At 41.1% G+C, this 17,797-nt stretch overlaps 1 protein-coding gene across 2 annotated transcripts in view; it reads left to right on the top strand.

Moving 5' to 3' along the window:
- Window positions 1–17,797, top strand: part of LOC119209833 (catenin delta-2-like) — a 125,165-nt gene that overhangs the window by 82,540 nt on the left and 24,828 nt on the right. The window contains exons 9-13 of one of the 2 annotated variants that reach the window (XM_037459430.2): window positions 706–953; window positions 1,552–1,683; window positions 4,179–4,422; window positions 6,890–6,946; window positions 16,635–16,767. In XM_037459430.2, coding sequence (XP_037315327.2) covers window positions 706–953; window positions 1,552–1,683; window positions 4,179–4,422; window positions 6,890–6,946; window positions 16,635–16,767 — 814 coding nt within the window. The remainder of the gene's footprint in view (window positions 1–705; window positions 954–1,551; window positions 1,684–4,178; window positions 4,423–6,889; window positions 6,947–16,634; window positions 16,768–17,797) is intronic. The other variant, XM_037459432.2, reaches the window with a different exon arrangement.

Below are 17,797 nucleotides of genomic sequence, written 5' to 3'. Positions count from 1 at the left end.
TGAAGAGAAACACATCGGTTGCCAAAGTCAGCATTTGTTTTTGCATTATATCCGCTCTTTAAGATGATTTTAAGAACCAAAAAGCCTCTTAACAGGAAACAAAAGGGGGCAAATGTTTGTTAAGCAGATGAAAAACCAGTTCAGCAGGGTTACATTGCACTTTGGTAGAGTAAAGAGACATGGAACAGATACCATCAAAAATAATGATCCAAATCCTAGGCTTTATGGGTCGAATTCCAAAAATACTGTTTTGTACATTATCTGGTAATGTAGTTCAATAGAACATATACTAATTAGTGCGTACCTGGCAAACTTTTGTTACGAAGTCCGGCCGGGCGCTTTAAAGTTTTATCCTCCCTATTTGGGGCGACTTCAATTGCCAGAAGAAGTCTATTTTTGCTGAAGTTTAAAAGATGTAAATGGCTTATTTCCTCACTAAACAGGAGTTTATCCTCCCAATCTCTTGTTTTGAGTCTTCTTTAATACAGCGTAATGTTCTGTAAATGATGGTCCATTAGAGTCAAATAGAGCATAAAGCATGGTTTGCTTCAAGGCACTCCCAGAGCCGTACTTGCTTTCTGCCAGTTTTCCTTCTCCTTTGGGCTCTGCAGTATTAACCACAACTGGTCCCCTTTTAATATCTGCAAAGGTTTTTGTTGTCAATGAGACTTTAAACCAAACTGTTTAAATTTGCACCTCCTGCAGCACTTCTTCGCCCATCAACATGGTAGCATCGGGCGCCGCCGGCTCTTCCTCACCCCTCCCCATGGCCGCCTCTCCAGGGGGAAACCACACGTCGTCGCCCATCCACCAGCTCAGCTCGGTGGTGGGCAGCTACGCCACCCTGTCGCCAAAGCGCATGCTGCATCACATGGGAGCAGACAGCTACAAGATTTCCCACGAACTGTATGCCAACGTGACCCTGCAAAGGCCTGGGAGCCTAGCAGGGAGAGGTCAGGTCACCTTCAGTATTACTCTTTTTAGACATGTGATGTATCCATTCTTGGGGCAAATTGTTTATGTGAAATCTATTTTATTTATTTACATATACACACACATATATATATATATATATACACACACACATTACATGATTGTAGATGTTAGCTAATGAGCAGACTTTTGCTTTTTTATTGCAATAGGATTTGGTCCGTGTCATTACGAAGGGTCGTCTCCAGGGGAAAACATGGCATTTTGAAGGCCATTACATTATGTTTGTTTATGCTAACTAAGGTCACATAAACTCACTTTTCTTTTTTGATGTCTAATTGGTATTCATCATCAACATGAGCACAATGACTCAAGAGAAAAGATGTTGCCAAATATTAGTATGGGATAGCATAGCATTCATGTGCGTTATACAATGAGTCTCTGAACAATACATGAGAAAGATGCTTTGCCTCCACAAAAGGGTTCTGTGGACTGCACTTGATGGGGAACCCTCGAGTCAACAGCCTCTGACAATATTCACTTGCTTGGTTTGGTGATCAACTTGCAGAGAAAATGCAACCTGAGAATATAGTAATCATTTAACCTCCATATCGCCACCAGGCTCCAGAGGCTCCTACAGCAGCCAGCTCAGCCACCTGGGCTCCGAGCTGCGACCTCTGCAGTCTCCCGAACACCACATCGACCCCATCTACGAAGACAGAGTCTACACCAAGCCCAACCTGAGAGGACAAGGTAAGCTGAGGCGGGGATGTGTGCAGCGGAAAGTAATGAAAACACGGGCTACTCGATTGAGGCGCAAACGGCTGTGTGCAAATACAACGTCTACAAAACAGTCTCCCACAAAGGACTGGAAGTAGAGAGGAGCCACTGGAGGGAGGCTCAGAGCGGGAGGCGGTTCGATGAACAGGAATATTCAAGTGAAGGACTAAAATACATTGATTGCAAAGCTGTCCTCACGCCACAGGACAGCTTTGCAATCCATGTATTTTGGTATTTGTTAAAGACAATGTGTGAAAGAATGAGAAAGATTGGGTAGTCAAGCGGTTTTCTCATATGAATCCTACGGGTCCGTCTAAGGAGTGTCCATTTTGACCCTTTTACATGCCAACCTTCCGATCTTTTGTTGAATTGCAATACTTAATCCCTGCAATACCCATTAAGAGCCAAAAACCAAGCAAGTGTCCAGCTGAGGCCAAACACATTTTTCTACGGATTTTATTAAGCTTTACCTGCAACCAAAACATTTTTCTCATTACTTACTGATCTATAACGCATTAGTCAATGACTTATTAACCATTTGTAATTGCATTAGTTGTAGGGTTCAATATTATTAAGGGGTACAGAAAAGAAAACAGCAGTAAGAGGAGGAGAAGGGTGGAAAACACAAAACAGAGCTTGTAATAGTCGTACAAAAAAAATAGCCGCAACATATTGTACATCACCGACTGAACCTTCTAAACCAAGAAAAAGGGAATAAGATCACATGACCCACTGAATAAGTGATTGATTAAATAAATACTGTGCAGAATACTGAGCGTTAGAACAGTTAACGATCATGTTGTTACATTAAAGGCTGCTCTACGGAAGAGATTTCCTCGTCCCATCTGATCATGCAGCGCTATTTATCCGATCAGGTAGGCAAATCCAATTGGGGTCTCAATGGCAATTTGTCTCTTAGTCACAGTCTGTTAACTAATTAGTTTCAAGGCTGAAAATTAATCTCAATTAATCCCACGGGCGTTAGCTGGGATGTTTTGAAATCAAGCAAATCAACCGTGTCCTAAAACGTTCTAAGCACTGTGCTGCAGCTTTTTGGTCGCCCAATCGGTGCATGTTGCTGAAATAAAAAAATACTCAGACGTAGAATCTCTCATTTTTCCTCCACAAAACGGATTGACTTTATTAATTAAAAAGACATTTTAGGTTGAGCTGATAGCTGACAACAATCTGTCTTGATGTCCGTTGTTACGCACCGACCGCCATGTCAAATTCCTTGTAGGTCTAACACATTTTGGCGATAAATGTTCCTAATTCCTGAACAAGATAGCTGTTGAAGCCTGACTATGTTTCAAGGTCAATTCAGAAAGTTTTCATGATAATGAACAGAGTTTGAAACAAGCATACAAACACTTTACACCCGACTTCACATCATAAGTGGACGTCCTCAGGCCCCTGCAGTTATTTAGTTAGACACACGCAGATGCACACACAGACCGACCCAGCTCTCTTCCCTCAGAGCGAGCCGATGTTACAGCTTTAAATAGTAGGCCCAAATCGTCCTGACTGCAAGGCTGTAGTCATCGAACAAGGAGAGCGGGCTATGGCCTAGGGCCACCAAAGCCTCCCTGTGTTGCAGGTAACTCATTTAACGGATATATACAATTTATAAATGCCGAAAAAATAATAGGTGACACATGAGATATAGTGGATTCACTCTTGAGTCACACATTTGATGAGGTCGGAATCGACTTGAGAAAATCAAAAGGACGTGCATGGATGTCGACACCAATAACTCTCAATTTGAGCCTGTTGACTGGAGAATACTCTCTTCCTTCCCCTGAAGCCCAAAGGTTAAATAGTGTGTGTCATTTATAAAGTGAGTCACAAATCGATTCACTTCTCTTCACACAACTCCCGAGATGCACTTTGTTTATTCAAATCCGACAGCATCCACAACAGTTGCAGAACAGAACCATGAAGAACTAACGCTAAGTTAATATCCTTTATTGAACTACAAAAGGGATGCGGCGGGCAGAAAAAAATAAGTTACAGTGTGCAAAAGTTGCATTGTGGCTTGTTTAGGAATCATTACTCGGAATATAGGACTTACTCGCTTTTCTTGACTCGCAAAACAATGGAACCTTTGTTAAACCCGGTATTCTGGTCGCACTCTACCGTTTTTTATTCATCACCAAAATGTTTCCTTTATTTATTCATTAATTTTGCATGTTTGTTATCACTGCAGTTTTCCATGTTAATGGGTATTTGTGTTTTATTTCTTTTTTTACTTCCTCCCTCTTTGCTTTTTTCTTCTGTGCTGTATTGTTCCATTGGTGCTGGTGTTGTTGCTTTTATCTGTGTTGGTGCACCCTTGTGTCTGGTTCCTGTTTCCTTCTTACCCCTTTACCACGCCCCTTCCTGGGCTACATCAATCCCAGTGGTGAACCAATTGTACCAAGAGGTCCTCAACTATCTGCTCTGTCCCTACTCTCCTCTGCCTACTGTAGCCCCTGCTTCCCCTGGTGTTGACCAAATCCCCCTGCAGCGAACAGGAAGCCAGAGCACCACAGGCACCTTTCACAGGGGAAGCTTTGCCTCGGGAGGCGGTGCGGCTGACTACGCCAACCCGTACCGCACTCTGCAGTTCTGCCCGTCCACCGAGTCGCCTTACAGCAAGTCAGGCCCCACCCTGCCCCCCGAGGTTGCCTTGGGACGCTCTCCATCGGTGGACAGTATCCAGAAGGACCCAAGGTAAAACAGGAGAAAGACAGATTTGTGTCAAACCAGCTCTGGCTTGTCGATGAAGCCCTTTGTTCCACTTACTTTTCCCTTTTCACTGAACTCACTGAGGGCCAGATTCACCAAATTCAACACAACTATACAAGGGAGTGAATAATATCCAAAACCTGGCGATATTAAAAGTGAAAATAAACAGTTTGCAGGCAATCTTCATAACAGTGTCAAAGTTGTAACATGATGACACCAAACAGTTTGTAACACCTCAATCAGAAATTTACGGTCCAGCGCAGTAAAAGACTGGTTGAATCTGGGCTTTAGTAAGAGCCACACATCACGCCACATCTCGTCCTCTAGTCTGCCAGGTGATGGGGGGCTTGTTCATCATGCTGTAGGAATGCTTTCGCATACCTCTCGGTCCAATACCGTTTTCTCTTGGTGTCAGGAGTACAGTGCCGCTGTGACAGCAACAATCAGGTGAAACAGTGACGTACCAACAAGAAATAGTAAGAGAGAGGGACAGACATACACAGCCACAGCCACTGTAATAGTGTTAAATTATTACCATCAAGTCTAAAATACTATTCAAATTCTGTTTTTGGCTTTTTTTTCTTAGCCTCATCTTTCTGACTTAATGACTGCTTAGAGGTAGCGCCATGAAAACAAGCAGCCTCATTAAAGTATCTCTCTTTGTTACATTTGCTCAAGTGTAAGGAGAATGTGTGTGTGTGTGTGTGTGTGTGTGTGTGTGTGTGTAACAGGTTTGGACACACCTTCTCATTAGTTTGAATAAGAAGGTGTGTCAAATGAATGAGGTGTGTACAAAATTTTACTAGAACTGTATATATTCTTTATTTTTTCTTTTGCTTAATGTAATATTTCTGATTAGGAAGTCGCTTTTTGCTGGACATTTGGAAGCAAACGCACATTTTCCTGTTTAGCCTTGATAGGGGACTTTTGTTGTTGCCATTGCTCTTTTCTCCTTCCATTGTACAAGTGTTGATTTCTCTGTGCACATCGCACCTGCATCGTCTTGAGCTCTGGCATCATTGTTGTCTAGCTTCCAGCATCCTCACATCTGCACTGCTATATTCAAAAAACAGCCTTGTGATGCATGGCAATTTGCTTTACCGACATGTGATCAGTGCTTGCGCTGTATGAATAGTATAGTACTTGTAATCCACATTAAAAGAAGGCTCCCCTGAGAATATAAATATACAGTAGCACGCTGCAATATATTATCATATTTTAGTAAACAAAGAGACCAAAACCAACAATATATGAGTCCATCTCAAAATTATTTTTGGCTTTCATGTTGCCCCTTGGCCCCAAGTCTTTATTTTCTACTGGAAACATATTTTTTTTAAACAGTTCCGCATTTGTAGGGTATACTGTATATATAAATATTTTTTTGAAGGCTAAGTTATTCCATAAAATAGGCACACGTTTTTAGGAAGAGGAGTTTTTAGCCATCATTACTCAAGCAGGAGGTAGTATTGGATATGTTCGAGACGGCTTTCAGCTTCAGATTAATCCGCATTTGGTGCTCTAGTAGGTATTGACAGCAGCAGGACGCCATTTGCTGGATTGAGAAAAACTACAAAGCCCATAAGAGGTCTATGACACAGAAGAACTATGGGAATCCTCTTGAAATATTTGATAACAGGATCAATTTTGTTGGGGATGACAAGATGAAAGAAATGATGAATGAATAAATTGTAAAATGAAATGTGACAGTTGCGGGCCAAAGAGATTCAGGGGGAAAAAAATCACTGAAGCAATCATTTATTCATCATTTGCCAACTTGTGAAAAGTTGTTGCTAAAATTATGTATTTATATTCATTTTGTGTTTTTAAGTGGTTGTAATTTACTCACAATTTACTAATACACTAATACAAATGACTGAAGATAACAAAAAGATTAAATATATTACATAGTGCATATATATCATACAGCTGGGTTGACTATTACAGGGCCAATCCTGTAATAACTTGATGTATTCCCTTGGTCTCCTAAGGATTTTTAATTAGAGTCTGTACAGGTAAACCTGGTGGTTTGAAACCTACCGTAAATAAAATGTTCTGCTCCTTGCTTGAAAGTACTCTGGTAATTGCCACTGCAATTCAGATCTGAATATTTTGTAAATGCTCCGCTATGCAGCAACAACCCTAACTTTAACCTTCACTTTGCTGTGGATATGCCCAGATCAAGGTGGTATGCAGTTTTTTTTTGTTTTTTTATCCAAAGACTCTCTTTACCCAACATATCCACCATCTCCCACCACCTGCTCTCCAGTGCATGCCCTTCACCCTGCCCACCTTCTCCACCATTGCCTGATAACCATGTTGAGAGAAAGACAAGTCTAGTGGCTACATATTGATTTCTATTTACTTATCATCAGTATTATGACGGTTATTGAAATATTTGTTGCCAGCCAACAAACACCTCTCTTGTTTCTCTCTGCCTGTCCCCCCCTGATAGGTACGACCCTGAATTCCTTGTGTGGAATCAAAATCAAGCCGAGCAAAGAATGACAAAGTAATCCAACTATTTATTTATACACATATATTCTGTCTATCTATCTTACCTTTCTCTCATTCACTGAATCTTTCCATCTTCTATTTATGACGCAGATATTGGACACAAATCGGAATGTTAGCTGGCACATGACGTTTCCCATTCGTATTATCACCCATTTAGTGCTCACCTTTATTTTAGCACTCCATAAATTTCTAAATTGGAGACTGGATTAGCTTACTCCCTTTCAGATGTTCTTTGCAAACGTCATTACACGACACCAGAGTGGCATTCTCTGTGACCTAAGACAGAAGTTGCTCTTTAAAAATATTATTAGAGCCTCTGTTCTTTAGAGTATGAATATTCCTTATTCTTTCCTTTGGCTATCCATCTATCCCTTCATTCATTTATCTCTTGATTTATTTGGTCATTCATTTGTCCGTCTCTCCTGTTACTTCTTAATGTGCTTTGTGGCAGAAATATTCATATATCTTGCCCAGGGTCAATTTTAGCGGTTTTTATATTGTTGGGTAGTTGTAATGATCTTCTTGTCTTTTCAAAAAAATAATATGTCATTGTTGTTTTCTAGTTGCTTGTGGTGTAATTAAAGTGGATGCATGGTTGCTTTTAGTTTTCAAATTTTCATTTTTTTTTTAAAATGTCCCATTCAAGAACTTGCATTAACAACAAAATATATCTAACAATATATGATAAATAGTAATAATAAAATGAACAGATCTTGGTCCAGGCGAAATAGTCGTAGTAGTAACAAAAAATGACTGAGCAACTAATACTAGCTCGAACACTAAATTAGCCAACAATATTGTATTGTTAGTTTGCTATAAATACTTGCTGAAACTTAACATTAGCTGCTTTTTGCAAACATATAATTTAAGCTAACAATACTAGCAACGGCATAACATTAGGAACCAATTTTGGTAGCTTAAATAGCAGCAGAGACATTAGGTACGTAAATATTACTGGCAAAAACCTTACATTAGTTTATAATATTGGCAGATGCACAACATTGGTAAACATTAGATGCTGGTGAGACATAATGTTATCTAACAATATTGGCTTTTAGCTTTTGTTATCAATAGTTGATTTTCAATTTGGTTTTAGTTTTTGTTATTCTGTTCTTGAAATATGGTTCAAAATTAAAGCTGGGCTGGTGGGATGTACAGTGAAATTTCTGGTATGAAATACTGTAGAAGAGAATTGACCGGGGGGGGGGGGGCTAATAGGTCCATAGCAAAGGTAGTCCTGGTAGATCGCCTTACATTGGAAAACACTCCCATCAGGTCACCGCACATGTGCAGTCAACCATGGGAGCTATTGGTAAACTTGGTTACTTGCTAATTAGCAATCCTTGCTTACTAACGGGCACATTTAATTTGATTCAAAAGCAACCATGGCTGACTCCAGTCACTGCCGGTCATGATGTAAGGTAATGACCAAGAATATATGAAATGGTTGTCATGGTTTCCTCCCTTGTGACAGATGAGAAGCTCGTTGTTTTTTTTCATATTAATACGTTTTGCGCTCGCTGTATGCAGCGTGGTTCTTATGTTTGGTGACCATTACTACTTATTATTATTTATTTAGTAGTCGGGTGAACTGACCGGCCAATGAGGAGGTAGATCGCCATGGCGATTGTAAAATAGCTTTCGAGCCTACAAAGTGTGGACACCCCCGGAATAGAGTCTAATTGGGCATAGAAATGAAATAAAACCATTTATTGTAGTAAATAAATGATGACTAAAGAAGTATGGTCATTTCCACCATCTGCAGCTGGCTTCTTGTTGACTCCTCGAAGTCTCAAACCAACATCGTTTAGCAAATTTATCAAGCCACACACAGGCACAATCTGGCGAATCAAAGCACGGTTACTGTGGAGACAGCCCCTTAAGGATACTCCAACACGTTTCCTCCTTCAGGCTGCCAATAATTGATGGAATCCTTCCCGCTAACACAGAGCGGTTTGTGCCTTATTTGATTTCATGGTCATAAGCACTACAAGAATCTGAGATCCGTATTCAGTCACACGGTAGATACACTGTGTGGTAGGTGTGTTTGTGTTTCTCAGCCTGACATCTCCTGACCTTTCGTCCATTCTACCAGCCGTATTGGGTCAGCGAATCACTCCCGCAAACGCGTACTTATCTTTTCTTTTGTCTTTTTTTCCCCCATATTTAGTCTTTCACTAAAACCTCCCGCCCATTAATGCAATGGTTGGCTTGAAATGATTAATTCAATTCAATTCAATTCATTTTATTTTGTATAGCCCAAAATCGCAAATTACAAATTTGCCTCAGAGGGCTTTACAGTCTGTACACATGCAACATCCTCTGTCCCGAAACCCTCACATCGGCACAGGAAAAACTCCCCAAAATATGAAAAAACCCTTCAATGGGGAAAAAAGGGAAGAAACCTTAGGGAGAACGTCAGAGGAGGGATCCCTCTCCCGGGATGGACAGACTGCAATGGATGTCATGTGTACAGAATCAACAATGTAAAAGATGTACAATACATTCAATTTCTCTAACTGAAATGATACAAGTAATTGCAAGTAGCAGAACAGGTGTACGGCAGGACCACTGCAGGGACAACCTCCATCAGATCGAACCACCATCCACAGAGGCTTCTGTGGGGAGGGAGAGCAGAAAGATGTTGGTTTTTGATGACAGTAATATGAATCATATTTAAAGTAATGATGATGGCAGCAGCAGGTGTCAGCAGAGCCATGAGCCAGGAGTCAGAACCGGGGTCCGCACGAAACTATGATCCACGGAGACCTGCTAGGCGAGAAAGCACAAAAAACTCCCGGAAAGAAGCTTAATTAGTGATGTACATTAATAAAACATGGATGATTGTGGGAGGAGAGAGTGAGAGTGTGAGAGTGAAAGAGGGGCTCGGTGTGTCCTAAGAAGTCCCCCGGCAGTCTAAGCCTAGAGCAGCTTAACTAAGGGCTGGTCCAGGCTAACCTGAGCCAGCCCTAACTATAAGCAATATCAAAGAGGAACGTTTTAAGCTTTATCTTAAATGAACTGACCGAGTCTGCCCCCCAGACTGAAAGTGGAAGCTGGTTCCACAAAAGAGGAGCTTGATAACTGAAGGCTCTGGCCCCCATCCTACTTTTTAAAACTCTAGGAACCACAAGTAGCCCAGCATCTATGGAGCGTAGATGCCTTGTAGGGCAATACGGTGTAACAAGCTCTTTAAGATAAGACGGTGCCTCACCAGCAAGTGCCTTGTAGGTGAGGAGAAGTACCTTAAATTCTATTCTTGATTTAACAGGAAGCCAGTGCAGAGAAGTTAATACAGGAGTTATATGATCCCATTTCTTAGTTCTTGTTAATACACGTGCTGCAGCATTCTGAATCAGTTGGAGAGGTTTAAGCGATTTACAAGAGCAGCCTGATAACAAAGAATTACAGTAATCCAGTCTAGAAGTAACAAATGCATGAACTAGTTTTTCTGCATCACTTTGAGACAGGAAGTTCCTGATTTTCGATATATTCCGTAGATGAAAAAAGGCAGTCCTTGAAGTCTTCTTTATATGAGAGTTGAAGGACATATCCTGGTCGAAGAGAACTCCAAGATTTCTGACGGTGCTGTTGGATACCAGAGAAATTCCATCCATAGAGACTGTATCACGTGACAGCTGACTTCGAAGGCGCTCTGGGCCTATCATGATAACTTCCGTTTTTTCCGAGTTTAACATCAGGAAGTTGCAGGTCATCCAAGTTTTGATGTCTCCAAGACAGTCCTGAAGTCTAACAAGTTGGTTGGTGTCTTCTGGCTTGATCGATAGATACAGTTGAGTATCGTCTGCATAACAATGGAAGTTTATGCGGTGTTTTCTGATAACGTCGCCCAAAGGAAGCATGTACAGGGTAAATAGAATCGGTCCAAGCACAGAACCTTGTGGGACTCCGTGACCAACATTCGTGGTCCTCGATGATTCACCGTTCACAAACACAAACTGGGATCGATCCGATAAATAAGATTTAAACCAGCTGAGTGCAGTTCCTTTGATGCCAATCAAGTGTTCCAGTCTCTGCAGCAGGATACGGTGATCGATGGTGTCAAATGCAGCACTGAGGTCCAGCAATACAAGAAAAGATACAAGTCCTTGGTCCGATGCAAGTAGAAGATCATTTGTAATTTTCACCAGTGCCGTTTCTGTGCTGTGATGCATTCGAAATCCTGACTGGAAATCCTCGAACAAAGCATTGTTTTGTAGAAAGTCACATAATTGATTCGCGACAGATTTCTCCAGGATCTTAGCGAGGAAGGGAAGATTAGAGATGGGTCTGTAGTTAGCCAACACCTCTGGAGCTAGGGTAGGTTTCTTCAGAAGAGGTTTAATTACAGCTACCTTGAAGGACTGTGGTACATGTCCTGTCAACAAAGACAGATTCATAATATCCAGTAGGGATGTGCTAATTAACGGAAAAACTTCCTTAAGCAGCTTAGTTGGAATCGGATCCAGGAGACAAGTGGAAGAGTTGGATTTCAAAATTGTAGAAGTCAGTTGATCAAGGTTGATGGAAGAGAAACCATCCAAGTAGGTATCAGGGCCCACGGCTGCATCCAAGGATCCTGCATCCGCGGACGGGTTGGCTCCGGTTGGGGGTAGTAGACCATCAATTTTCTCTTTGATAGTCAGAATCTTATTATTGAAGAAGTTCATAAAGTCGTTACTACTGAGGTCCACAGGAATACACGGCTCGACAGCGCTGTGACTCTCTGTCAGTCTGGCTACAGTGCTGAAGAGAAACCTGGAGTTGTTTTTATTTTTCTCGATTAATGATGAGTAATAGGATGCTCTTGCGTTACGGAGAGCCTTCTTATATGTTTTAACGCTGTCTTGCCAAGTTAGCCTGGATCCTTCTGATTTGGTGGAACGCCATAACCGCTCAAGTTTCCGCACAGTTTGCTTTAGGTTCCGGGTTTGAGAGTTATACCAAGGGGCGAACTTCCTTCTTGTTGCCATTCTTCTTTTGAGGGGAGCAATACCGTCCAGCGCCATTCTCAAAGAGCCTGTGGCAGTATCGACAAGATGGTCGATTCGTGACGGACTGAAGTTTTCACAGGAGTCTTCTGATATCTTGAGACAGGACACTGAACTTAGAGCAGAGGGAATGGTTTCTTTAAATGAGGCTCCAGCGGTGTCCGATAAACATCGACTGTAGAAACCCTTGGCAGGAGGAGGAGATTCTGGCAGTAGAAATTCAAAGGTTATCAGACAATGGTCGGACAGGAGAGGGTTCTGTGGAAAGATTGTTAAGTGTTCTATCACAATACCATACACAAGAACCAAGTCGAGGGTGTGGTTAAAACAATGAGTTGGTTTGTTTACAGTCTGACAGAAACCAATTGATTCCAGCAAAGAGAGAAATGAAGTACCAAGGCTGTCGTTATCGGCATCCACATGAATGTTAAAGTCACCCACTAAATTACCTTGTCCGTTTTAAGGACCAAACTCGTTAAGAACTGTGAAAATTCAGAATAAGGACCTGGGGCCCTGTACACTATTACAAAGAGAACCGGCTGGATTATTTTCCAGGTTGGTTGTGAAAGACTGAAAGTCAGACTTTCAAATGAGTTATAATCCAGTTTAGGTTTAAGGTTTATTAAAAGGCAGGAGTCATAAATAGCTGCCACTCCACCCCCTCGGCCTGTGCCTCGGGGGATATGAGTATTAACATGACTTGGAGGAGTCGCTTCATTTAAGCTAAAGTACTCCCCATCCGATAGCCATGTTTCAGTAAGACAGAAAATATCAACATGGTTGTCAGATATTAGTTCATTTACTAAAACAGCTTTAGAGCACAGAGATCTAATATTCAAAAGACCCCCTTTAATTCTCCTAGTTTGTTGCACAGTTGTATTGTTACATTTAACTTTGATTAAGTTATTAAATATAACTCCTCGGTTGTTTACCTTTAACTTAAATAACGGTGTCCGTGGGGCAGAAACAGTTTCTATAGAGTTAATTACGCTGAGTGACTGCTCGGAATGAAGCGCAGAGAAGTGTGTAAGACTGCGACTCTGCTTCCTGGTCTGAACTCTGGGTCATGGATTAAGTCCATTAAGAAACTGGGTCAGGTTCTTAGAAATGAGTTTCATATGTTCATATGTTCATACAGTGCTTTGCTCAGTGATGACCTACTGCAGCAGTGAGTTTTCTAACTATCGCTGCCAACACATGAATGCATAGCACTATTTTACTAATATTTGTCTGTTGTAATCATGTTTCATGTGAAAAAAAAGAATCTCAGCTATTGACAATGTAAACTTTAAGATTTAAGAACAGTTTAAGACAGGGATTTGCAGAAAACTAAAACACTTGTGAGGTGAGAGACAGATTTCAAGGATGAAATGATAATTCTGGGTAGGGTTGGTTGTGCCATTGGGCCAATTTATTGCATCTGATAGTAGGAAATTAACCTAGATAAAGTTATCTGGGTGATCAATCAATTCTAGAATTATTATAATATAGAACTCACAAGCAGCGTTAAACGGGCCTTTACCTTCCCTTGCATGTCAGAAGGGGGGGGGGGGGGGGGCAAAAGACAAAAATGAAATTACTATTTTTTATATTAGTCCGGAGAGAAGGAGATGCTGGGTGAAAAATAGTATACCTCAAGGCTCGAGTTAGTGAATGAATGAACCATTCCAGTCGAGCTTTCTGGGGCGAGACAGTCTCTTCATTTTATTTATATTTTATAGTGTTGGCCTGCTTTAGAATTTCGGCATGTTTTATCCCAGAACAGCAACACATCGCCCATCCCGTCAAATGTACATTAATATCAGCAATGTGGAACCCAATTGACTGTTTGTTGAATGTTCACATTTATTCCCTAAATGTTTCTCCCCGAAACTTCGGGATGAGTTTAATCTGGTGTGATGTAGAACTTTCTCTCCAGGGAACTATTCCGGGCCCTTTATTGTGTGGGCGTAAATGTTCTCTATCTTTTTTAATGTTTACCGTTCATTTTCCTCTAGAATGTTTGTGCATGTTTTGTTTTTTTCCTGTTCTGATGTTGTGAAGGTTACTTTTTGTTATTGTGGTCCTACTCCTGTGGATAAGGGGCAGACCATATTTTGGTTTAGAGTTTCGGTTAGTAAAGTTTGAGAATGTGAAGAGACAAATGAAAAGAAAGAACATGACCTACCCTAGCTTTAAGAGTACACTACTTTGTGTGATTTAAAATGCCAAACTCAAATAACACAAAAAAACGGTCTGTTGAGCAGTAGTTGAGAAATTCTTCTGCAAGGTTAGCTTGACTGACTATGAGTAGGTGCCTTAATCCCGCATTAAAGGTCTGGAACCTCTATTTAACTGTCCATTAGTACAAAGTACAGCTTGTGTCTGTGTCCTTAGTTACATGTTTGGGCCCCCACTTTGACCCCAGACATTTGAGAAAAATGTTGTCGGAGAATACCGAGAGATAAAAGATGGGACGGAATGAATGTTTTTATAATATGCCAAAAACAGCGCTTGGGCCTTCAAGTAATGTGCAGGTAACATCACTGCAGGTTGTCTTAGTAAAGCACCTAAAAACACTTTCACATACTCAATTTCAGTCAATACACTTTCCATAGTAAACTAGTAAGATTAGAACTGTGCAGATTCTTTCCAAATTTCATTCTAATGTCTAATGTAATTAATTGATAAAGTGATGACGACGGTGTAAAAAATATTGCTCTGGCGTACTCCAACTGTCGTTAATAGAGAAGAGGATTCCGACTGTCCAATGGGAGATATACAACTAGTGCTCATATTGTAATAATAGTGACATTTACAACTTTAAAGTAACTCAGTCAAAACAATAGTGATATAATAAAGAATATAACATCTTCCCCTGAAATATAATGTTTAAAAATAAGTAAAAGTATTCCAGTAAAGGACAAATTCAATAAGGAACTCTCACCCCTCAGCCTCCATTAGCTTGTTTTCATACCTATTATATTAATTCAAGGTTAGGCATCTGGTTTACTTCATGTACGCAGCCGTTTGTTATTGCTCTGGTCCCGCTTTCGTTACTACGATGTGAATAAAGAAGAAACACACACAGACACACACAGATCTGCCCGCTCGCTCAGCTGGAACGTTGGACACCTTATCGGGGAATTAACCCACAGGGTGACCCAAACCAGGTCATGTCATCGGGGATGTCGGGCATTGAGGCGCACGATCACTGTACATGCAACACCCGTATCGTGCATGTTAATGTGGTGGCTGTGCATGTGTGTTTGTGTGGGAAACAATGTCCCCCAGAGCATGGCAATAGGAAATAAAGAAACAGAGGGAGACAAGATCGTTTTGAGTGAGAGAGAGAAAAATAACCTTTTGAAATTATTCTCTTGCTATTTCCTGCAATTCCCCCCCGTTATTCAAAGGCTGGCTTCACCCCATTGGCCCATTATGGAACTCAGAGACAAGAGCTTTCTAATCCTGGCACTTTTGCACTGCCTTTGATGGCTGGGTGTGGATGCGAGTCAATGAGCACGTACGTGCATGTGTTGTGACTACTGTGTGCAGGATTCTGCTCGTGCGTGCGTGCGTGCGTGCGTGCGTGCTTGCTTTTATCTGCGCCATCCCGAGACTGTTTGTGCGTGCATGTGTTTATGTTTTTAAATTAGACTGAAGTGGAATTATCTCTGCGGGGGTGTTGCTGCATCAAAAATAAGATACATCAAAGAGAAACGGGTTTCACATAAGAGCTGAGCAAAGCGGGGCTTTTTATATGCAGCCCCAAAAACTGTAGTAGAAACACTGCGTGTGTCACTCGGACTCAGCAAACATAGTTGCCGGGCCGGTAGCAAGGCAAGTGAAAATATGGCCGCCATTTTTAGACACCTCATATTTGGAGTAATTAGTCAAATTTAATCATGAAATAATAAGCTTTATAACAGTAACTGGACAAAACTCTCTGTAATTTTCAATTTATCTGCTACTTTTAAAAATGTCTTAAGCCACACTCCGTTCCTGCTGCGGATAGCTAACACAGGTTAGCTGGGTGCCAATTCCTCTAAGTAGTTGCCATTGGCAACTTGAATGGCACAATATGGAAGGGCAGGCGGGTCACCTAGATCTGTACCTGAACCCCAACCCTAAAACCGATAAGGGAGAATTATTCAGTTTAATCTGAGCGCTTCCTTGTTTCTCACATGATGCTGTTTATAAGCATTCACACTTCAGTTATATTTAAACACACACACACGCAAAGGCATACGGACAAAAAATGTTGTGAGTCAGAGAAGTTAAAACATGAGGTTGACAGTATGAGTACATACAGGAGAATACTTATTTTGATCCCTTTTTAAGCTTTAGGTTTTCATTTTGTATTCAAGAAATTGCACATAATTGGCATTGAAGCAGACTGTTTTCTTCATTGTTTTTGTTGCATCCTTACTATTAAACCTCAATTATTCTGATACATAGTGAATACAAATAGAAATACACATTTAAATCTGAATCTCTTATGTGCCTTATTTCGTTTATGTTGTCTTTTTGATTAATCTCCAATCTGGATTTCTGTGTCTGGTAAGCATGAAAAAACATGCATAGAGCGGGGCGACATACTGCGCAGAAATGGGTTCAGCCTCATACACACACTTATGCTTACATACGTACACACAGATCTAACACAGTACACATCACAACACACTGCGTTCTCTCTGTGTATCTCCGTAGGGAGTTCGGCTGGAGGGATCCAGAGCTGCCGGAAGTGATCCAAATGTTGCAGCATCAGTTCCCATCGGTTCAGTCCAACGCCGCAGCCTACCTCCAGCACCTCTGCTTTGGAGACAACAAGATCAAATCTGAGGTACAGACAGAGGTTTAAATTCCCAAACTCTTCATGACTATAAATCACCACAAGGACACCTTAAAAAATACAATTATTTCCTGTAGCATTGAACCCTGCAGTGTTAGATTTTTCTGCGAGATCTGAAAAGATGGTTTCTCACTGCTTTTTAGTTTAAAAATATTTTACAATATATATTTTACAATATTTTTCACGATTGTGCAAACCGGCCAATGGAGAAATATTGCAGCAAGTCGATTGCAACAGAAATCCAACGACGTACAGCAGGTATTCTGTATGAAATAAATGCTATACATATACACACGCCTGGCCTTTTGGCCATAGCCATCTTGATCTTGTGCAGCCAGAAATAACACAAGAGGTTGCAGTTCAGTAAAATACGGACTAAGACATTTTAAGGTGACCAAACTGAAAACTGTGATATGGTTAAAGTTGTGAGACAAAAACTGCACAACTCTGTGGTTGAGATCACGAAGGCCTTACGCTCTGAAATGTCTTTGTCCATGTAGGCCAAAGCAACACATGAACAGCTTGACACATGTTTAATGAAGAGTCACTTAGCAGGGTGTAAATACACCTATTCTCAATTTTCTTTATTGAGGGGAAACTCCCACGTGTGCAGCTGTCTAAGCTCCATCAAACTCACCATTAGACGCCATTAAGTCACCATTACGCACACCAGCCTCTTTTTTCCGTTCGTCTCTTCAATGTCAACTCAATCCAACTCAATTCCACGTCATTAATCCTCATAGAGACGATGGATTTGAGGGCAAACAAGTTCTTCAAACAGCAATCTGCCAACAGGCATTAGAGAAAGAGCGAGCAGATGAGAAGGATGACTGATGTTGAAATTGTGTTGAGGAATGGCATGTAGCATTTAGAGCAGTAGCTGCCAAACTCCCAACCCACACAGAACAGTTTGTTTTTCGCCCTTGAGAGCGATGCCCGGATGGTGAAATAATAGACGGGATGCTGCGGGACACGTCTCCTACCACCGATGTGCTTTTGATGCGTCTGTTAGTTATGTTCC

This window comes from Pungitius pungitius, chromosome 15 (genome assembly GCF_949316345.1).
Source record: "Pungitius pungitius chromosome 15, fPunPun2.1, whole genome shotgun sequence".
NCBI classification, from domain to species: Eukaryota; Metazoa; Chordata; class Actinopteri; order Perciformes; family Gasterosteidae; genus Pungitius; species Pungitius pungitius.
The sequence above is the reverse complement of the archived record's forward strand: the minus strand, read 5'-3'. Positions and strand labels throughout refer to the sequence as shown.